Source organism: Sabethes cyaneus, chromosome 3, assembly GCF_943734655.1.
Source record: "Sabethes cyaneus chromosome 3, idSabCyanKW18_F2, whole genome shotgun sequence".
Classification (NCBI taxonomy): domain Eukaryota; kingdom Metazoa; phylum Arthropoda; class Insecta; order Diptera; family Culicidae; genus Sabethes; species Sabethes cyaneus.
Genome location: NC_071355.1, coordinates 244,405,288 through 244,427,688, shown reverse-complemented (window position 1 = coordinate 244,427,688; position 22,401 = coordinate 244,405,288). Strand labels below are relative to the sequence as shown.

Here is a 22,401-nt window from a genome sequence, read left to right as displayed (position 1 = left end):
TATTTAGAAATTACGTTGAAACTATATTTATTCGAGACAAGATTTTTATACCAGTTGATTGAATAATATTTACTGAATATCGACATGTATTTTGGTCTTAATAAAAAGCTACTGAATTTGAGTTATAGTCGCGAGAAATGATGAAGTCGCTGCAGCTAAATTGAGCCCATTTTCTATAGTCGTGTCTGTGTTTTTTAAATCCGACAGGCCGAATTAGCTTTCACAGCTATTAAATGCTTTTCAAAAACAGATCGAAAGAGACAAGAAAAGAGAGACCGATTGATAACTTCTCGCTATTGTCTACATTCCGGGCTCATTGACGATAATCAGTTTTGCGGTGACAACAGCTTGCTGCTTGCGCTAGTGTATCATTGAATCGTTCATATACAGTAGCGCCAGTTCACTCAAATACCAGATATGTCAGCACATATATTGGTAGTAGTGTAAATAACGCACCATAAGCTGGAATTAAAAACAAAATGCTGCTAACGGCTAGTGAATGAAAATTGATTTATATTTTCATATCAGAGGGGTATTTTTGTGTTCTTCCGTGATAAAAAGAAGTAGAATTGTTCTGTGATAGCATATTCACAGCTGTTCAGTTTCTAGAATAAGTAAACGTGATCATAATTGTGTGTTTTCCAAGCCATCATCAAGAGCGGATACGCGTAAGCGATTGCTGTTAGTTTTTTCAGCCTGGTTACGTGCTAGTGGAAAAACAGTGGTTTTGATGTTTATTGAATAAAATTAAGCAAATTACTTACATTTTTATGAAAATAGTTATAATACACTAAAGCCTATGAGTGCTACATTCGTTTCAGTATTGTTATATAGCGGTAAAGTTTTTATTTGGGAAAGTGCAGCCAAAAAAGGTAATATATGCCGAAATTAGTAGCGTGATGGGAATACCCTCCCGTACCCTATGAGGATTGGCACTTCGAAAAATTGATTATGAATCCATGCGATCTATCGTCTGTCACCGCTCTTCGAGGTCGTATTCGTGAAGGATTAATCTACGAAATAGGAAACATTGGAAATAAAATCATCCAATCAGCAGTAGTCAAAGTTAAAAATGACAGGAAAGTTCATTTGTTTCCTATCAGCGATTCACTCCTGTTTTCCGAGGTTTGTCAATGAGTTTTACTCATTTCCATTTATGGGTTTGGTGGAAGATATTGTAGGATTGTTCGAGAATTAGAGAACCATACGAAATCACTTAAAGGAGAAACGGTTCTGTCGAATGTAAAGAAACTATGTGAAGTAGAGGCTGAAGTACATGCTACGGGATATTCTAGGACGGGATCCGCTTTATACAGGCTTAGGTTCTCCAGCCAATCAAACGGAGCCTTTGGTGGGATTTCCCCCAATATAGCTAGTTGGTTCATATTGACTGTCAGATACACTCAAGTCCATTGAAGACAAGAACTTTGACTTCATGCATCAAGCTCTTTTTATCTACTTTTGTTTCTGCCATTACTAGTCAGAGTTTGCATTCAAATGGTGGAAAATACCACTTCCACGTTGGATGTTCTGACTGTTTACGAGATATAGAAGAGTCAGAGCTGGAAGACCTCCGGTTAGAAACCTGAAGGAGCAGAGTGATTCACTGTTCGACCGGTGTTTGATGCACCTCTACGAAATTGGTGTCTTGTGCCGGATAATCTGAAATCATTCCACATCGGCAGAATTACAAGATTTTACTTTGGAGACAATAGACCAAACCTCGCGTTTTTAGTCTTGACCTCGAAATGCGGTCAAGCATATGTATTAATATTTTTTGAAACGTGGTTCTACAATTGATGATGGACAGTAGGAGAAAGTAATGAAAATTTTTTGAATTGGAGGAGAAAGAGCGGAAAGGTGAGGGGGGGGGGGGGGGTGGTGGGTTATTGGTAGCTACGCTTAACAAGTAGTCGTTGTGACTCCTACCTTTTGTCCAATGCTGGAAGGTGCATGGATCGAACCAAGCTATATTCTGAGAATATAACCGGATTCAAACCTTCAACACCCGCCAGGGCATGTGATTCGCTGGTACCATGTACCTTTGAATCGCAGAGACGCTTGACAAAAGGAGACTGCATAACCCACTTATTAAGGTAGCGACGTATCTAGTTGGGTTACTTTTAGACACAAATTGTGGAGGAATGTCAGGGACGTTCGAAAAAATTCTGCTTATGAAAATCAATCATCATATTAAAACAAGCGTTCCAAAGCCAATTGTTCGATCAGCCTCTCTCGCGGGGAAATAAGTTTTGGAGAAGAATACGGTGCAATCGGACAAAGGAAAATGGTTTTGTGGTAAGCTGGTATGTACTAATTATCTACCAGCAATAGTGATTATTCTCCTACATTCATCGGACTCCAAGCCGATCCGCTGATTCCGTTCGTCGTGCCAGATGATGCTACTGCGCTGTTGATGACTATTTTGGTGGTGTTTCAGTCCTCGAGAGGCCAAAATTCGAGCGAATGCACGGAGTTTTCGGCGAAGTCAGGCGGTTTCAGCCGCGCGAGAATTAACCGAGGTGGGCGTCCATTCTGAACGAAGTTCTATTTCATTGGCATCCGTGTGAAAACCAGTGTTTTATGACGAATAAGAATTCGGAGATACATAGGGGTAGGTGCCTCACCAGGGGGATTTTGCTCTTCATTAAGTGCCATGATAGCCTGCCGCTGTTTCAGCATGCATTCTACAATGGATAATGGACTTCAGTACATCTCAAAATAGCTGAGCGCACCAAATTGTGCCCGGGTTCGTCCAGTATTGAAATACTGAGGGGTAATGAAGCGAAAGCTGGAGATGAAGAGAACAGGTCAGATGAAAAGTTCGAGGTGCAGGCTGACCGGGGTCATGACAGTGGAGGGTGTGTACCGGCTGACGAGCGGTGTCAGCAGTAGGTTTTTAATAATTTCCTATGTTTCATCTTTAGAAACTGTTTCGGTTAAAAAATAATCAATGCGGCACGCTATGTCCGAAGGTACTTATTATTTAACTTACATGCACCTCAGATTTCTCTTCACAGGATGTAAGTATTGGTCAAAATAATTAAATTAAAGAAGGTCTTAAAATATTCTATCTTGGGTTTTTCACGAAATTCAATTTTCATGGTTACATGAGGGGTCCATCTCCCCTCAAGTGGTCATATCCGTTGTAATCGACCACCTCCGATTTCAACCAAATTTGGTATAATTGCTCATTCCGACCCCACATTCAATGTTCCAAAGTTTTGTACGGATTGATCAATCCCCCTTGCAGTGTACGAATCAGCCGATGGATCAGCAAAGATCTTTGCGACCGCGGGTATTCTACAGGGTACGATTTTGATCCTACGCTCTGCAACGCTATGTACGATGAGATGCTAAGTTTCAAGGTCAAAGGCTTCGTCGACGATATAGTCCTAACAGTGGCAGGTGAGTTGCTCGAGGAGGTGATGGAGATGCTAGCATCAGATGTCATAAGCATGGTAGTGAGATGGATGGCTGATGTCATCTTGCTGCACTGTCCAAAGTTATGCCGAATAGCTATGGACCTAAAAGACGTCTGATGGCCGACGTATTATTAAGTCAAGCAAAAAATTGTCAAAGGCATTCGACATAGAGTAAGGTCTGACTTTATATGAAAGGGACAATGCCGAACATGGCAGATGGGCCCATAGGGTTATTCAAAACATTTCATCTCGGACCGGTCAAAAGCATGACAAGACACTATTTCAATTTTCTGTCAGGTCATGGATATTTTAAAAAGTACTTACACAGGCTTAGGCGAGTAGGGCAAGCCTTCTGCGCCGTTTGCATTCTATTCGAGAAAATTCCAGAGCATGTGACTTCTCACTGCCCGCGCTTTGAAGTCACACGATGCACACAACGTCGAGCAGAGAATGTACGCAGAGAAGTACGCATGGAGCGTCGTCGACAAAGCACCAACGGAGGCTAGAACAGAGTTGAAACGGCGGCAATCAATGTTGCAAATCGAGCAAGAAGCGAACGATGCCTACTCTTACGCGAAAGAGTATGAGAAGTATAGCATTCAACGCTTGCGCTACACACACAAGCGTAAGACAAACAGCTGCCTCATATCGTCTTTCTGCACAGCCCATTCGCAAGTCAATTAACCTGTATTCCTCATGTGCGGTGCTCTAGGATACAGATTTTGCATTCCTTTTTCTTTTCGTCTTTATCTTAATCGGTATCAGCGACTAGGGTTGCAATGACGAACGAGAGCGACGACCATAGGGGCCATCCATATACCACGTGGACAGTTTAGATGGGGGTGGGGGGTATGTAAATGTCCACGCTTGTCCACGGAAGGGGGGGAGGGGGTATGGAAAATATCCACGTGGACAAGATTTTTTATTCCAAAAACAGATATTAGAAACAGACATATTGAATTAATTATACATATTAGCATTAACCATTGATCAGTGATTGTTTTTAGGCTCAAGTAAAGTTTTATCTTCGGATGCATATGACGACGTAAACACATGAATCGAGCATTACGGAAGGATTCGCCTTCAGAAAATTTAACGAACCAAATCGCGTTGGTAAAGTCGTGTGTTGTGTTGAAGTAGACGGCCAAGCTGAGGTGTTCTGGTTAGACAGGGATATTCTTGACGGAGAAGAATCGTTGAGCGAAAGTCAAGCTGAAACGGTTTTCTCGCAATCGATTATAATTCGCTGTAGACAAGCTCACTTTGAAAAGAAGAATTAAGGTCATAACATCTCACATTGCATTTTAATACGCTGCATAAATTTGAGAGAAAATCCATGGTAAAACTCAAATTTCCGTAGCGACTCAAAATCCGTATGCATTGTGCCGGGGCCGTTGGACTGGACCTTCTTTTCGCGTAAGCATTTTTAATAAATACTGCATAAATCAAGTTGAAAACAAAATTTACACTATGCATTTCTAAAGAAAAACAAAATTTACACTATGCGTTTCATAAAGAAAAAAAAAAGTCCACATGGACAAACAGGGAGGGGGGGTAGGGGTTGAGTCAATGTCCACGCTTGTCCACGGAGGGGGACGGGGGGTTGAAAATTGGTACTTTTCTGGTCCACGTGGTATCTGGATGGCCCCATAGCTGTTTGCTAAATACACACTCGCAAAAATTCGTCACAGTGCATGAATAAACAAAAGCGTGAGTCCGAAAGAGATGCTTATGCCGGCGTGTTCGTTAAAATAATTAGGGGAATGTCCCCGGTTATGAAACAGGTTTTGTTTTTTGGCATAGCATTTGATGGGATCGTCCAATTTCAAATCTTTTTGAAGCATTGGATAGTGTAAATATATATCTATCTTTTTGCCAAAGCAAGTATATGGTTTTTGTTTAAAATACAAAAGTTATAGCAAAATTTCAAAACATGGTTTTTTGTGGCCAAAAAAAAGTATCCCCGGTTGTGAAACACCTCGGGAAATCGTTAGAAAAGAAAAGAAAATATATAAATATCAAAGGGAAATCAAAAATTAAAATCATTTATTCATGGAAAATACTAAAAATACAAAATCATCGATCAATTTCTTCGTTTAATAGTCTAAATCTGAATTGCGATTCAAAGCATGTAAAAAGCAAGCAGTCATATTGGCGCCTTTGAAATGTACTGGCTTGTTACTTGTATTACAAGGAATTGGGTTTTTGCTAAACCTAAACGAATCCTTCTGTCATAAGAACTCATAATGCCCCAATTAAAGTAATGTATGATCAATGAAGTATAAAATAATTAATTTTCTAGATGTTTCACAACCGGGGAACTCGACTGTTTCATAACCGGGGCGGTGGCCATATTGCAAAGTAATCTATACCTATAAAGAAGGATTTCTGTCTGTCTGTCCTGTGTTCCTTATAGAATCAAAAACTACTGAACCAATCGGCGTGAAAATTTGCACGTAGAGGTTTTTGGGGCCAGGAAAGGTTTTAGTGATGGTTAGAGACCCCTCCCCCCACTAAGAGGGGGGGCTCCCATACAAATAAAACACAAATTTCTGCATAACTCGAGAACTAATCAAGCAAATAGAACCAAATTTGGCATGTGGGTGTTTTCGGTGACAAGAATTTATTCTAGGGTAATTTGAGACCCCTCCCTCTTTATAAGGGGAATTATAACTCCTCTCCCCTTTAAGAGGGGGGGTTTCCATACAAATTTCCTCATAACTCGAGAACTAATCAAGCAAATGGAACCAAATTTGGCATGTGAAAGTTTTCGAGGGAAAGAAAATTTTCTATGTTGAATTAGGACCCCTCCTCACTTGAAGAGGGGGGGCTCCTGTACAAATGAAATACCAATTTCCTCATAACTCGAGAACTAATCAAGAAAATGGAACCAAATTTGGCATGTAGGTGTTTTTGGAGGCAAGAATTTTTTCTATGATGAATAAGAACCTCTCCCCACTTTAGGAGGGGGGGCTTCTATACAAATGAAATACAAATTTCCTCATAACTCGAGAACTAATCATGCAAATAAAACCAAATTTGGCATGTGGGTGTTTTCGGTGACAAGAATTTATTCTATGGTAAATTGAGACCCCTCCCTCTTTATAAGGGGAATTGTAACTCCTCTCCCCTTTAAGAGGGGGGGCTTCCATACAAATTTCCTCATAACTCGAGAACTAATCAAGCAAATGGAACCAAATTTGGCATGTGAAGGTTTTCGAGGGCAGGAAAATTTTCTACGGTGAATTAGGACCCCTCCCCACTCTAAGAGGGGGGGCTCCTGTACAAATGAAATACAAATTTCCTCATAACTCGAGAACTAATCAAGCGAATTGAACCAAATTTGGCATATGTGTGTTTTTGGAGACAATTTTTTTTTCAATGATGAATTGGGACCCTTCCCCACTTTAGGAGGGGGGGTCCTATACAAACGAAATACAAATTTCCTCATAACTCGAGAACTAATCCAGCAAATGGAACCAAATTTGGCGTGTAGGTGTTTTTGGAGGCAAGAATTTTTTCTGTGATGAATTAGGACCTCTTCCCACATTAGGAGGGGGGGCTCCAATACAAATGAAATACAAATTTCCCCATAACTCGAGAACTAATCAAGCAAATAGAACCAAATTCGGCATGTGGAGGTTTTTGGAGGCAAAAATATTTTCTACGGTGAATTAGGATCCTTCCACACTTCAAGAGGGAGGGCTTCTACACAAATGAAATACAAATTTCCTCATAATTCGAGAACTAATCAAGCAAATGGAACCATATTTGGCATGTGGGTGTTTTTGGAGGCAACCATTTTTCCCATTATGAATTAGGACTTCTTACCTTTTTAGGAGGGGGGGGGGGGCTCCCATTCAAACGAAATACAAATTTACTCATAACTTTAGAACTAATCAAGCAAATGGAACCAAATTTGGCATGTGAGAGTTTTAGATGGCAGAATTTTTTTTCTGTGGTGTATTACGACCCCTTTCCCTTTTAAGAGGGTGGGCTCCCATACAAATGAAATACAAATTTCCTTATAATTTGAGTACTAATCAAGCAAATGGAACCAAATTTAGCATGTAGAAGATTTTTGAGTCTTGAATTTATTTTATGATAGAGACCTCTCACCCCTGTGGTAGGGGGATATGGACTCTCATACAAATAAAACAGAAATTTTTGCGAAACTCAAAAACTAATCCAACTCGAGAAATTCGAGACTCTTCCATAAAACATTAATCAATAACAAGACCACAAAAACTATCTATAGTAACACTAGATCATTCAGGACGAGCCGGTCGCGAGTGTTGCCGGTGACCCGCCGTCGGAAGCGCCGCCCACTGGGGGGCTTGCAAAACTCGAGATAGTGACAAAGATCATCCGAGTTTCATGATTTATGTACAACACAGGTTAATTTGTGGCAATACGAAGTTTGTCGGGTCAGCTAGTTATATAATAATTTTTAAGTCAATTATTTTTCCTAAAATTTGTTTGTGTGATGAAATAGAGGTCCAATACTAAGCTTATATGCCTTTACATGACCTTTTTTATTCCATTTGGTACACAAAATAATCAATTGCAAAACATGCGAAAAAACTTTTTTGGGTGTTTTTTCAAACACGTTTCCTACAAAGCATTGTAAATGTTGAAGTTTGACCATTGTTTGCTCAAAAGTTATACTACTATGTGACTAGACGTTGGCAGTAACTTGACAGCACTAGGATAATAAAAAAGTTAAAAACTACGGGTGTTTCACAACCGGGGCCGTTTCACAACAGGGGACAATCCCCTACGCGTGTGCGTGTGTGTGAAAATTAAACGTGCCAACCAGTGTGGGCTTCGCAGTACTGGCTAGAACACATTCTACATCAGGATTAGATATAGCATAAACTAGGGTTAATCCACAATCAAATAGGTAGGCCGAGTATTGCTAACTTAGTTCCTGGTAGCTGTTGGAGTAGTTGCCAAGATTAGTTGAATGCTCAGACACTTCCTCCCTCCCGAAGGAATGCTTAACGGTGATTCCGACAGGACTGTTTCGGTCTGAATTTTCTTGTTCCTCGATCGTAGCGTATTGATTTCATATCACTGCACAGTATAGTATCCTATACTGCCACGAGGACGATGATCAGCCGCGTTTAACATGTAGATCAGACGCTGTTTTGAGCCGCTTCCAACATGCAGAACAAACGTTCCGCAGCTTGAAAACACCCTCCTTGGGCTGCCAGTACACGATGGAGTATTCACCCATTTGAACTGAGCGTTCATAGAGGAATCAGTTTCGTCGATCAAAATTTTGCCGTCAAACACAGCCGTCGTTTTTATGCCAAAGCTTGTGCGCCATAAAACTAACGCTGAGGAAGAAATCTCAACAGATCTCGCGATATTGTCTCGTATTTTAGTTAAAGTGGAAAGGAATTTAAGACGGAGCTGGTTAGAGCATATTAAAAAAATAGAACACCAATTGTGAGAAATATCTAATAACTTTTAAACTTTGCGCAATCTGCAGTACAATCCGTAAGTTGATGAATAGCGTGAATACTCCGTGCGATGTTCGAAGAAAGGTGTTTTTTAGCTTCCAAAGGTGAATGTTTAACCAAGAGGTTTCGGAATTATTCTCTGGGGAGAAACAAAACGAGCAATTCTCGCGTAACTTTTCAGAAGAACCTAAGTGACTGACTCAGAAGTTGAGAGACTTTCTTTGACGTCCCTCTCTTCTGATTATTTCGGCGGCAGAATTGCATCCCAACAAAAATTTTCCTCACGTTTAGCTAGAGAATGACTCTAGCAACCGATTCATACAGAGCCGGTGTTTTAAAATGTATTTGCATTGCTGTGGGAGGTGAAAGAGAAGAGGCACAAAGACAATCTCTCATTGTTACCTAGGTCCTTTTGAAAAGTTACGCGAGAATTGTTTGTTTAACAAAGACGTCGGAGAATTTCAACCAGGGTCATTAAATGCGCTAGTTGTTGACAAAAATTTGAAGATATTTGACAGTTTTTCTTACGACCAGTCTTACGGCAGGTTTACACATAGTATAGTGCATCGAGATGAAAAGTCAGAATAACCATGACGAAAGTCGGTAAGCTACGGCTAGTTTACACATAGTATAGTGCATCGAGATGAAAAGTCAGAATAACCATGACGAAAGTCGGTAAGCTACGGTGGAGCGAACACGTCGTAAGAATGCCGGAAGACAGTGCGACAAAAACAGTTCTCTTCAATAGATGGCACCACCAGATCGGAAACGACTTGCGACTTCTGTGCCGCCTGGAAAATTCGGAGGGCGAAGTAAACCTGATTTACGAACCTGTTCGCGATCAATATACTCGATTTCCGGCAAAAGAACACTGGTAATTTTAGTTCGAAACCCACGAACGTTTTGGTAATGCAACCGAAGATTAGTGGTTAGGATGCTGCCGACAAGATTTCGTTTATTTAAAACTGGTGGCGGAGTACCGTGTTTTACAGTATTAGAAGTATGGATGAGTGGAGCGATTGAACCAGTAGAATTGTATTTGAAGAAGGCTTGTTATTCGCGAGTGCGCGTAGAGCTGGGTGATACATTCGTTTCAAATCAATGCCAAATTTATTGTACTCTTATAGTCTCTCCCAGTCGAGTTCCAAACATGCGACGACTGACTTGTTAGATCAGCGTCGTTCCTCGATGGGTCATTTTGAATTTAAAGTTTTTAGGATTTTTGATTTTTACAAGTTATCCCCATTCAAAAAATATACATTTTCTGCCCATTTTTAGAATGAAATTTTTATCACCTGTTTTTTATGATTAATGCTAACTTAGGGCCGGCAGCCTTTAAATAATTATTTAATTATTCGTTGATTATTGACGGCGAATGTTATCTCAATCGATGTTTTTCTTTTTCTCTCCCTCCCCCATCAGGGTTACGCCCTCTGCGTGCTGGACTACGATTTCCACATCCTGGACAATGCGTTCCTGGTGCACAAGCCGGGCATCAAGGTGCTGAAGAAGGACCCGAAGCGGGCCATGCTGGCCGCCAAGACGAACCAGCTGATCAAGAAGATCATCTACCCGGAGCTGCAGGTCATGTACGGCACCCGGAAAGGCTGTGCTGTATAGTTGAAGGGGAAACCGACCCAATAGTATAAGGACCGTAGCCGTAAGCGAACGGGTGGTGGTGGTGGTGGCGGCATTGCAGCAGGAGGTATCACGACGAGCAACCGCAGCAGCAACGATAATGGTAGCAGCCGGGAGCTCGCTTTTAGTACTTTCGGTGGTGGTGGTGGTGGGGTTGGTTTCAAACCGGACGACGTTTCGGGGATGTCCGGGCCTTCGTCGTCTTTGCTTTCCTCGTCCTCCTTGCTGGCCACGGCCGGGTCGGGTTTTCTGCTGAACTTTCGCGAGCGGCCGCACGTCAGCAGCCGCCGGAAGAAGGGCAAACGGAAGGGATACGTAAGGCGACGGTAAGCGAAGCGAAGGAATTGGTTTCCTTCTGTTTGTTTTTTTTTTACTACCTACACGTGTAAGGACGAATGAATGCGCGGTTCGGAAAAACGGCGAGGTTAGTTGTGGATTGAATGTAATCGTAATCGTTTTAGAGAGAAACTATCAGGAACGAGCGGATGAATAATGCGAGTCTTAGATATGTAAGCTGAAAAGTGATATACCGTATTGTCGTAAAACATGCTTTCTAGTGTTAGGTGGAAGTTAGGAAGGTTAAGCTAAATGCTTTTCGCTGTCGTAAAACAATTTAAGGGACGAAAAATAAACAAGTGAACATTTGTATAGGCACAGACAAGAGACACGCTTCACAAGAGGTACCGTTTTCCTGCTAGAATGAGAATATCGGATGAAATAAGCGAAGCAAGATAGAGTTGGATATTTTTTAACAACTTTTACACTGAGAGAAAGAAATATGTTAGGAATTACACTAAACAAACGCAACATGATTACACACAATACACCCAAATTTACTAGAGCAGAAGAGAAAAAATGAAAATAAGTGTTACCATTTGGTGATTCGTATTGGATGTTTCGCTATTATACTAAGGACTGTGCGAGCCTTTCAGGCTCAGCACATTTCTGTTTCAATAAATTAATGGAAAATTCAGTCAGTAGTAGCCAAAGTTGCACATATTCAACCGTACTAGGAAACTGCCTTCCTTCCTTATCGTTATCGGACGTTGATTTGGGGTTGACTGCTTCAGTCGGCTGGTTTCAAGATGATGAACAAAAATTGTTTCATGACGGCTTCAAAAGCGTGTCTTCATTCAAGCAATTCAACAGAGTCTCAGAGAGTCAACCAGGAAACAACAAACAACTTTTTGATTCGCCTTCTCCTATTGCACACAGAAAATCTACCCGGAAATTCTTCGTTATCCAAAAACTTTCCCGTTTTTCTGAGATGAGTGCCTTATTGTATTGGAAAAAGTTTAAAGGAAAATACATTAAAACACATTTTGTAACAGAGAATTTCGAGCAAGAGAGAATAATACTCGAAGAAAAACATTCTATTCGCGCTAGATTTAAGAAATATCACAATTCAACCGGTCATAATCTCATGAAGTATCCATTCACACCAACTCTCTCGTTCTCATTGACAAGAGAACCCTACTCGCAAGCATGAATCGAATCGAGCAAAGATAACCGCATTATTCGTTTAGCCAAACAACTGTCATTTTATTTGTAAATAGGCTGTTAACCAGCGAACGAAGCGATCCTCAAACCTTTAAAGATTTGTTTGATGCTAGTATTATTTATAGGGGGCGTGGCCTTCCCGTCCCCCCTAGAACAAAAGAAAAAAAAAAACAAGTGCTCATTTAAAACCGTATTACAACACTACTGTATCATATTAGACGCTATTAAGTTTAGTTTTCATCACGTCTTCGTTTAAGTTTAAGCTAAAAGTTACGAAGAAAGGTGATAGTTTTGTTTTGCTTGTGTTAGTGTTCAACTATACGAGTCAGGTAAAATAATTCGATAACTGTAGTAACAACAGTCACTAAGCGCAAAAAAGTTCTAGTAGAAGTTTTAAATTATAGTTAACTAGCATTTTTTTTCGTTGTTTGAGGTAGAATTCTAAACACTGACAGACAACACTGTATAGTTACTAAAGCGTAGATCTAAACTGATGATGCTGCATCGCAAGAAGAGCAGGTTACACGAAGAAGGCTAAAGGATTAACCAGTCAAACGGCGTGAGCGTCCAAATATCAATAGAGGGATTTTCTAGAAAGTACAGAATATTTCATATCCAGCAAAATTACCCAATAAGTTTAGCTACCGAAGCAAGGAAAGAAAACCTTACGTAAGACTTATTTATTACTTTATCCAGCGGAGCTAGCGCTAACCAGCAGACCATTTCCGTCGGATTCGAGTGTCTGTTTTACTGTTTTTCCTTCGTTGAAACGAATTCATACAAGCGCGAGATCTATCATTAGACATCACGATTACACTCTAGTTGAGAGACATAACAAAAAAAAAGAAGTGTCTCCACCACCCATAAAAGAACACACTACTAGTATGAAAATAAACAAAACTAAAAAAAAATGATGAAAATATCTGTGAAAATAGTGAGAAAAAATAAAAAAACAAACTAAAACACTAATCTTAAGAAGTCGAACAAAAACACAACACAAAACGCCCAACTCTTTTTAGGTGAGCGACTACCAAGAGCAAACCCTGGAAAATAAATGTATTTAATTTCAATAGAGAAAAGCAGCATCGTTTTCCTTTCCCATTAATTGAAGGGCAACAAACAAATACAAGTAGAAAAGTTGAGAAGCAAACCCGTGTAAGTGGGCAAGTCAGCAACTGCCTCTGTTATCATTTGTTATTTTTTTGTCGGAAATTTTTTTGTTATCTCTAAACCTACTTACTTGTCTGGCCTGCCTGAGGAAGGTTTGATTTTGTTTTCGGAGCATTTGTCATACGTGTCGAATCGTTCAATTGCACCTGTGCGGGTACCTGTGCGGGTTGCACTGACTGCGGTAAGCGCCATGCAGGCAGGGAGCAGTGGCTTTCCGGTGTGAATCAACAACTATTATCTTTGCACCGGGAGCGGTTAAGCAATGATAGATTTCGAAAGGGTTTTGTTTTATCGGCGACTTGGAGATAAAAGCGCCTGGATTATCTTTTACCAAGAAGGTAGCTAGTAATGGCAAATTTAGCAAAAAATTGGAAAATCATTTCCTCAGTACACATACACATGCATTTTCGAAGACTCAGTTGGGTCACGTTATGTTAGAGTTTGACAATATCTTATCATTTGAATTGGTCAGTGTTTGATAATTTCGGAAAACACAAACATCAACGGTAGTGATTTTCAGTCATAGTAGGCCATGCGTTCGGGCGAACGTCAAACTTGGTTTCAGCTTGAGTGAAGGAGTGTATTTTTGATCGTAATATTCGTTGTATGACGGTGCACGGTAGTACCTAGATATAAGAAATAAACAGTCAAAAAGAGTGTAAAATAATAGTGCGTACGAAATCATCGAATTGTTCCAACAAAGTGATAAACCATAAGATAAAACTTGTTAGAGAAAACGAAGTTAAAACAATTTGTGCAGTGAAAATTTCTTTGGATAGGTACTTAGCCGGTAATCTTTATTTCCTTTGCATGTGTTCACGCTTTCACACTTTCGTCTAAGAATGGGCTCATTATCAATTATCTTATCAAACCTTGGAGCTGTTATTTGATTCGATTGATTGTCACTCTATCTGCGTTCAGTATTTTTTTCTTGACGCACCGGATAATGAATCATTACCGTTCGTATCTTCTTCCGTGTAGGTCATAATTATAACAGAGAGCCATTAACCGACTTGTAAGTTCCAATCTATTTTTTTTTCTTCTAAATTTTTTTCAAGTGCTTAAAGTTAAATTCTGAGTAATTGTGAAAGTTACGGTCACAGTGCAGTTGCTTTTCACCCCAATGATGTCCCGTTGTCTTCTTGAACCACCTCCCTAGTTCACGTACATTATGAAAAACAGGCTCGTGCAAATTTCGTGGATTGAAATTTACGCTGAAGTGAATTTTCGTGAAATTTTACAGAAATGGGCCGGAATTGCCGGACTCCTAGTGCTATTTTTTTTTGTTAAAACAGGTCAATAGAAAATGTCATGTTTCAAAAGTTTTTATGTACACTGGAGTAAATTTTTACTCGGTTTGTTTTTTACCCGACTATTCTTACACACTCAAAATAATTTTCACGTCGAAATTACGTGAAAAGTTATGTGATTATTTTCCATCTAACTTTTCCCGTACTATTTACGTGAATTTAACGTAGTTTGCATTAGTATGCGTGCATTTACATGGAAATCAGATAGATGTCATTGTATTTTCCAATAATGTTCAACTGAAAGTCACGTAACTCCCTGTAGAGAAATTTACGTGATTTTTCACGTGGAAAGAACGTGTGGTTTATTTTGCGTGCACGATTACGTGATTTTTGTTTTACGCGGAACGTATCCTTGGCATACAAAGCACTCGAGTATACCTTGAATAAAAATTTTTTGTTTTATCAAGTGGACACTTGTTTTTAAATAGTTCAAGGTTAATTGTAAATGTAAAATTATTTACTTACCTAAGCGGCTTGCCGTGCTAAGACAAAACCTGTTGGACAAGGTTTCTCCAGTAAACTCGGTTGTGGGCTACCGCTCCTTAATTCCTCGGACACCTCGGAGTACTCTACGCTAGATCTCGCAAACACCCATCGTATCCGTCCAGTTTTTGGATACTGGATTCACCATAGAGCTGGGCGAGTTCATGGTTCAACCTCCGCCTGCATACTCCGTTCTCCTGTACGCCACCGAAGATCGTATTTCGATTTCGACGTGAGACCTTCTTCAGTATCTAACTAACTTTTTATAAGCAGATGAAGGGAGCCCCAACGGGGAACCCTCTATCATCTTTCTTATGAGAGCTATTTATGGCAAATATAGAAAACAAATTAAAGGAAATGAATGTTTTTTCCAGATCGCTGGTGGAGATACAGTCAACCAAAAAAGTATTCGGACAGCAGCGCATAAAATTTTCTTGTAGTAATTTTGCACAGTATTTTTGCAAAGAATGGTAACACATATTTTTTAAAACAATGTTTAACTAAAGCATATTTAGATGCACAACAAAAATTCGAGGAAAAGCTTTCCGTTTTGAAGATAGGGTACATATAGTTTGAATTCCTCAAAAATGCAGCCAAAAAAGTATTCGGACAGTTAACTATTAGTTGAAACAAATGTCCTTTCTCGCTCATCTAGTACCTCGTAGGACCATTTACAATCTTGATGACCTGTTTTAATCTGTTTGGGATAAAATTAACAATTTTTCAAATATCCCTCTGTGTATTGCTGACCATTTTTTTACAAGAGCTCGGTTTAAGTCATTGTGATAAGAAATCGAATGATTTCTCATTTAGAAATAAAATTATCTAAAAAGATGTTCAAAAGGGTTCAAATCTAGACTGAATACTGATGTTTCGATAGCTCTAGGACAATTGTATCCCCGTACAATATGTATGTACCGCACAATTACAATTTTGCTTTAATTTCACCTAAAATTGTTCAGATAATTGAGTTTACACTTAGTTCTATCCAAAAATATATATCTTTGCTACCTCGGAGCTTTCCAAGCATCCCAACAAGGTATGACATTAACCGCATTGCTTGTTTACTTGCTGACGAGTGATTTTTCGCTTGTAATTCTTCTCTTTTAGTTATTCTTGCATAAGGGTTGTTGATGTCATACCTTGTTGGGGTGCTTGGAAAGCTCCGAGGCGCCAAAGATATATATTTTTGGATAGAACTAAGTGTAAACTCAATTATCTGAACAATTTTAGGTGAAATTAAAGCAAAATTGTAATTGTGCGGTACATACATATTGTACCGGGATGTTGAAACTAAACATACTGTCGATAATTGTAAGCGGTAGGCACCATACAATTGTCCTAGAGCTATCGAAACATCAGTATTCAGTCTAGATTTGAACCCTTTTGAACATCTTTTTAGATAATTTTATTTCTAAATGAGAAATCATTCGATTTCTTATCACAATGACTTAAACCGAGCTCTTGTAAAGAAATGGTCAGCAATTCACAGAGGGATATTTGAAAAATTGTTAATTTTATCCCAAACAGATTAAAACAGGTCATCAAGAATGTAAATGGTCCTACAAGGTAGTAGTTGAGCGAGAAAGGACATTTGTTTCAACTAATAGTCAACTGTCCGAATACTTTTTTGGCTGCATTTTTGAGGAATTCAAACTGTATGTACCCTATCTTCAAAACGGAAAGCTTTTCCCCGAAGTTTCGTTGTGCATATAAATATGCTTTAGTTAAACATTGTTTTAAAAAATATGTGTTACCATTCTTTGCAAAAATACTGTGCAAAATTTCTAAAAGAAAATTTTATGCGCTGCTGTCCGAATACTTTTTTGGTTGACTGTATGTGGAAGACATATTTTGTATTTTAAAACAAGAGGACTTTGGTACTCTCTTTAACATACTCAATAACGTCCACAGAGATATTAATTTTATATTTAAAAAGAACAGAACAATAGACTTGCATTCTTAGAGGTTGTTGTCATAAGAAATTCCATAAAATTTGATTTCGAAATTCATAGTAAACCCACTAATACGAAACGAGTGATACCTATCACGTCCAACCACTCATTTCAAAACAAAATGGCCACTTTCCACCACACGATTCATCGTGTGGAAACCTTTCCACTGAGTAAGGAAAGACAAGATACTGAATTGAGATATATTTTCAAGATTGCCAGGTTAAATGGTTATAACCCCTATAGCAGAAGATCTGAAAAGAGTGGCTAGTGTATGATAGTGGTTTAACACATCAGTTTCATACAAAATTTAAAAAATATGGGATGTATATTGTCTACACCAGAAGAAATAACCAGCTCCAAACACGCTGAACGCTGCAGATCAAGCGACGAAGTGGGGCAAGGGTCCTCAGTTGGAGATGGACAGCTCGTGGTTTCGGGCTCCAGATTTCCTCCATCTTCCCGAAGAACAGTAGCCGAAAGTATCGCCGGAGGGGACAGAAGCAAGTGCCGAAGAACTACGACCCAGTATGGTGCATCGAGAGATCGCAAGAGAGCAATTGATAGACTTCAGCAGGTTTTCGAAGTGGCAACGGTTGTTAAGATGTGTGGGCTATGTTAAACGCTTTCTCTCCAACACAAGGCATCGGCGCCGGAACCTGCAACGGAATTCAGAGAGACATCTGACCCAGGAAGAGCTTGAATGGGCTGAGAACTATTTGTGGTCCTCGGTGCAGGCAGAAACGTACCCAGATGAAGTAGCAGCGCTGAAAGCTGGTGGTTCAAACAAGGTGATAGAGAAAACCAGCAAAATCTACAGACTTTCTCCGTTTCTGGACGACCGAGGAGTTCTACGCGTAAACAGCCGCTTGTGCATGGCACCGTATGCAACCTACGATTTTAAATACCCGATAGTCCTGCCGCGAGAGCACCGTCTGACGGATTTGGTCATAGATGCGTACCATCGCAAGTTCTTACACGGAAACCGCGAAACTGTTGTAAACGAGCTCAAGCAGCGGTTCCACGTGTCGAGGTTGTGTACAGTCGTCGAACGGACTGCTAAGAACTGCCAATACTGCAAGATCGAAAAGGCGAAGCCGTTTGTTCCAAGGATGGCGCCTCTGCTTACATCTCGCCTCACTCCATACCTGCGCCCTTTTTCGTTTGTCGGGATCGATTATTTTGGACCAGTACAAGTTCGAATTGGGCGTAGCGTCGTAAAGAGGTGGGTAGTTCTATTTACTTGCTTGTCCATACGAGCTGTCCACCTGGAAGTATCCTATACATTGTCATCGGAGTCCTGCAAGCTGGCGATCCGTCGGTTCATCGCACGCCGAGGGGCACCGTGTGAAATCTACACCGACAACGGTACAAATTCCCAGGGTGCTAGTCGTGAGTTGCGAGCAGAAATCGAAGACATGCATCAAAAATTGGCCGAAACGTTCACCAATGCGAACACTAAATGGGTTTTCAACCCACCCTCAGCTCCACACTTCGGAGGGATTTGGGAGCGATTAGTGCGGAGTGTCAAAACCGCGCTCAACAGCCTATCCAGTTCACGGAATCCTGACGACGAGACGCTATTGACGATTCTCGTAGAAGCCGAGTCGATCGTGAACTCACGACCTTTAACGTTCGTCTCGGTGTAGCCTAGCGATCCCGATGCACTCACTCCTAACCACTTCATTCTTCTGAGCTCCAAAGGAGTGGTTCAACCGCCGAAGACGTTAACAGAAGCCGATCGAGCTGCGCGAACCAATTGGGATTTGGCGAGGCAACTGATCGACCAGTTTTGGACGAGGTGGATTCGGGAATACTTGCCCGTAATCGCGCATCGTTCCAAATGGCACGAGGAGGCAGAGCCGCTGAAAATAGGAGACCTGGTGGTTATTGTGGACGAAGGAACTCGCAACGGTTGGATCCGAGGTCGGATTGCGTCCGTTATTCCAGGACGCGACGGAACGATACGTCAAGCTTGGGTACAAACATCAACTGGGTTGCTACGTCGGCCAGTTTCGAAGCTGGCGGTGCTGACTGTGGAAGCAACTGGTAAAGCGAAACCGGAAGTTCAGCGTTACGGGTCGGGGAATGTTGAGGACGCAGCCAACGACGCGGTAATCACTCGGCCGACCTAGCACCACTGTCAACGTCAACGGTGACAGGTGACGGATGGATAGCATAGGGAACTGAAGGAAAAGGGTTAAACTAAAAACGTCAATTAACGTGGTTAGGAGCTCAGCGTAGCTTTCTTAAAATTATTAAATTGATTGAAGTACGTATATATTATTTTGGATTTATTGTTGGATTTGCGTGATTTGTGGAGACTAAATTGTAAGTACTCATTTATACACTGAAGATAAAAAATAAAACCAATATTCTAGCTTAAAGAAACGGCAATATAACCTCAACGCCTTTCTCTTAAGATTTCCCAAAAGAAATCCAACAATTAGGGTCCACAAAAGATCCTATCGATAAATTGAACAAAATTTTATGTAGTGACTGTGATAAGATTTATTTCGGACAAACAAAAAGAAATTTTGGAATCTGATTCTAGGAGCATGTCTCAGAAGTAACAAAAGCTAGGAAAGAACTACAGGAGTACGAATTTTACCACTTCAAATCCAAAGTAACCGAGTACGTTTTCGTAGAAGAACATCCCATTACTTCTGGCGGTTGTTCTGGTTGTTGTTCTGGCGGTTCTGGAGGTTGGCGTCCTAATCATCAATGAGATAGTGGTGCGAGTCAGGGTTAGCGCTTCGATAGGATCGGACGTCGATAAGGTCTGAGATGTGCAGACAGTCGATCAAAACATGATCGATTTGTGATTCTGTCTCATTTGGTGACCTCCGGCTGTACTTGTCTAGGAGTCTGTACTGGAAGAAGGTACTATTTACGGCCCAATTTCTTAGGCCCATTTAATTGGTTAGCTGGTGTGCGCTGAACCCTCCAATCAGCGGGTGGTGTTCCTCCTCCTGGTCGACCTGAGCATAGAAATCCCCGATGACGATCTTGGTATCATGTTTTGGGCAGCGGTCGAATTCATGCTCCAACTGCGCGTAGAATTCATCCTTGTCGTCATCGGTACTTTTGAGGTGAGGGCTGTGCACATTGATGATGCTTATGTTGAACATCCGACACTTGATTCTCAACCTGCACATTCGAAACATCCGTTTCCGCATCTTACCCATCACTATAAAAGCTGTACCCAGCATGTGTGTGTTGCCGCAGCTCTGGTCGATGGTATGTTCATCCCTGAACGTACGTACCGTTGAGCTCTTCAAGCATACCTCCTGCAGCGCTACGACGTCGAACTTGCAGGCTCTTCAATATATCGAAGAACCCCCTGTCTCGCCGGAGGACCAACGAAGCTCAAAAGAGCCCTCCTTCCCTGTCAGCATGCGACGTTGGCTTTCTTTGGGATGGTTTGCCGATATCCACCAAGGTTGCTGTTAGCCCGGCTAGTACCACGAGTAGGTAGGGATCGGAGTTGCTGAATAAGAGGCCCTTTACGGACACGAATCATGGACGCTAAAGGTAGCTGATCGACGAGTGCTTGGGGTTTTTGAGTGTAAAATTCTGAGATCCGTACTTGGTGGCAATATGGAAAACGGAGTGTGACGCAGATGCATGGATCACGAGCTGTACACAAATATGCTGACATAGTGAAGGTAGTACAATATCGCTGGCTGCGGTGGGCTGGGCTCGTGGCCAGAATACCCGTCGAAACGCAGCCAATTTTCAGCAGAGAACCAGGAAGAGGCCGTAGACTCCGAGACAAACCTCGCGCCCGATGGGTGAGCGCTGTCGAAGACGATGCACGTTCATCTGGTGTTTGTGGGTATTGGAGATCGGCGCGGATATTGATCATCACCTAGTAGCAGTACGTGTGTGCTCAAAGTTATAGACGGTAAACACCCTGCGACAAAGCCGCCCTCTTTCGACCTTCGAAGATGAATGGAGCAAGATGCGCTCGGCCGGATTGATGTTGTAATTACTGTGTCATTATGCTCATCAACGACACTTACAAGATGCTCTCCCAGATCAACGATCGTTACGTCGTCTATCTCCACTAGGGCGTAAAACAAGATTCATTCTACGGATATCCTGGAGCAAGTGGTGTGCCGTCTTGTGAAATTCGGGAAACTATGGAAGGCCGGCCAGGTCACAAGAATGCGAACACACGACGACGAAATCGGTTCTCTGCAAGAACCTCGCCGGTACCAGAAATGAACGGGCTTAATTTGCTAGATAGCCACGACTTAGTTGAAGCGAATTTGCGTGTGTCAAGACGTATTAGCGACGAGAAACCAGACGAGGATCGAGTCAGTAGAGACTAGTTCTTCATATAGCATTAGCCGCCCCGACTCTGTACTGCAAGTAGGAAGACAGGAAGCCTTAGGAAAGTATGAGAACTTTTTTTGATTTTTTACCAAGTCTACGTGATATGTTCCTAGAAATTAGGTTGAAACACGTTGATGATTTCGGACATCAGGATTCCGTCAGTTCGTTTTCAATAAGAAGCTGGGCAGAATGCCTTCCGCACTTGGCGGCTTCACTGGTTTAGAAGAGCTAAGTTGTTAGAAGCCTCCGTAAACCGTAAACGATTTACAAGCAGTATTGAGTAGTTGGCTTTCAAGATGGTAACATCCATTTAATCCTTTAGTTAGTTAGGTCTTTGAACAACGCATTTTGGAGTCGCGCAGCCTTCGGTAAGTCTAAATACTTTCGTAAAATGTGACGCTGGAGTTTTTTAACCTTGCTTGACCTCATGTTTTATTTTGTGTTGAATGTTCTGTAATTATCCAAGTAGACCTATTTTTGAGCCTGTTGAAGAAACACCTAGCTTACAGAACCTAGAAGGTATCTGAGTGTTTCATTCCAACAGTGTATATCTTAGCAAACTGCGAACCGTTGAATTGATGGACAATTCGCGGTGAAAGTATTCATGATGGCAGCCATGTAGCCAGGGGGTGAGGGACTGGGGGCCTTGACCCCCCCCCCCCTTCGAAATATTTTGGTTTACATAAAAAATATGCAGAATAACACCACACTAAGCTAAAACTGTAGCACAAGTATATTTTTCATGAGTGTGCCTTTGAATAACAATATAACCGACATCGTTTTATATCTCTCATAGTCTGTGAAAATTCCCAACTGTGCAGCTCTTCGTTACTCGGAACATTCGGCATGGACAAAGGCGACAAAATAAGGTCATTGAATGGAGACTTGGTACCTGGAACTGCAGATCGCTTAATTTGGTTGGTGGCGACTGGGTGCTGCTCGATCAGTTAGAACCCCGAAAGTTTGGCATCGTTGCACTGTAGGAGATCTGTCGCAAAGGCCAGAAGGTGTGGAGGATCCGTGGCGGTAAAGCCCAATTTTTTCAGAGTGGTGAAACGACCAACGAGCTGGGAACGGGTTTCATAGTGTTGGGCAAAATGCAGGTTCGCGTAAT

General features: G+C 41.2%; 2 protein-coding genes across 2 annotated transcripts in view; both read left to right on the top strand.

The window, feature by feature from the left end:
* The window catches only part of LOC128741631 (beta-1,4-glucuronyltransferase 1), a 202,217-nt gene extending 189,119 nt beyond the window's left edge, over positions 1-13,098 (top strand). Inside the window, exon 11 of the mRNA XM_053837586.1 lies at positions 10,316-13,098. Within this exon, the coding sequence (XP_053693561.1) occupies positions 10,316-10,513 (198 nt within the window). The 3' untranslated portion in view covers positions 10,514-13,098. The remainder of the gene's footprint in view (positions 1-10,315) is intronic.
* LOC128741004 (uncharacterized) lies at positions 10,715-19,081 on the top strand. Its single transcript, XM_053836579.1, has 3 exons — positions 10,715-10,857; positions 17,590-18,541; positions 18,596-19,081. The coding sequence occupies exons 1-3, from the start codon at positions 10,715-10,717 to the stop codon at positions 19,079-19,081; spliced, it is 1,581 nt and encodes a 526-aa protein (XP_053692554.1).
* The last annotated feature ends 3,320 nt before the right edge of the window (positions 19,082-22,401 follow it).

Coding starts and splice junctions, on each gene's coding strand:
- LOC128741004 (XM_053836579.1), top strand. CDS start 10,715: ATGTCCGGGCCTTCGTCGTCTTTGCTTTCCTCGTCCTCCTTGCTGGCC. Junction 10,858..17,589: donor AAGGGATACGTAAGGCGACG/GTAAGCGAAGCG, acceptor CTCCAACACAAG/GCATCGGCGCCGGAACCTGC. Junction 18,542..18,595: donor AGACGCTATTGACGATTCTC/GTAGAAGCCGAG, acceptor GTCTCGGTGTAG/CCTAGCGATCCCGATGCACT.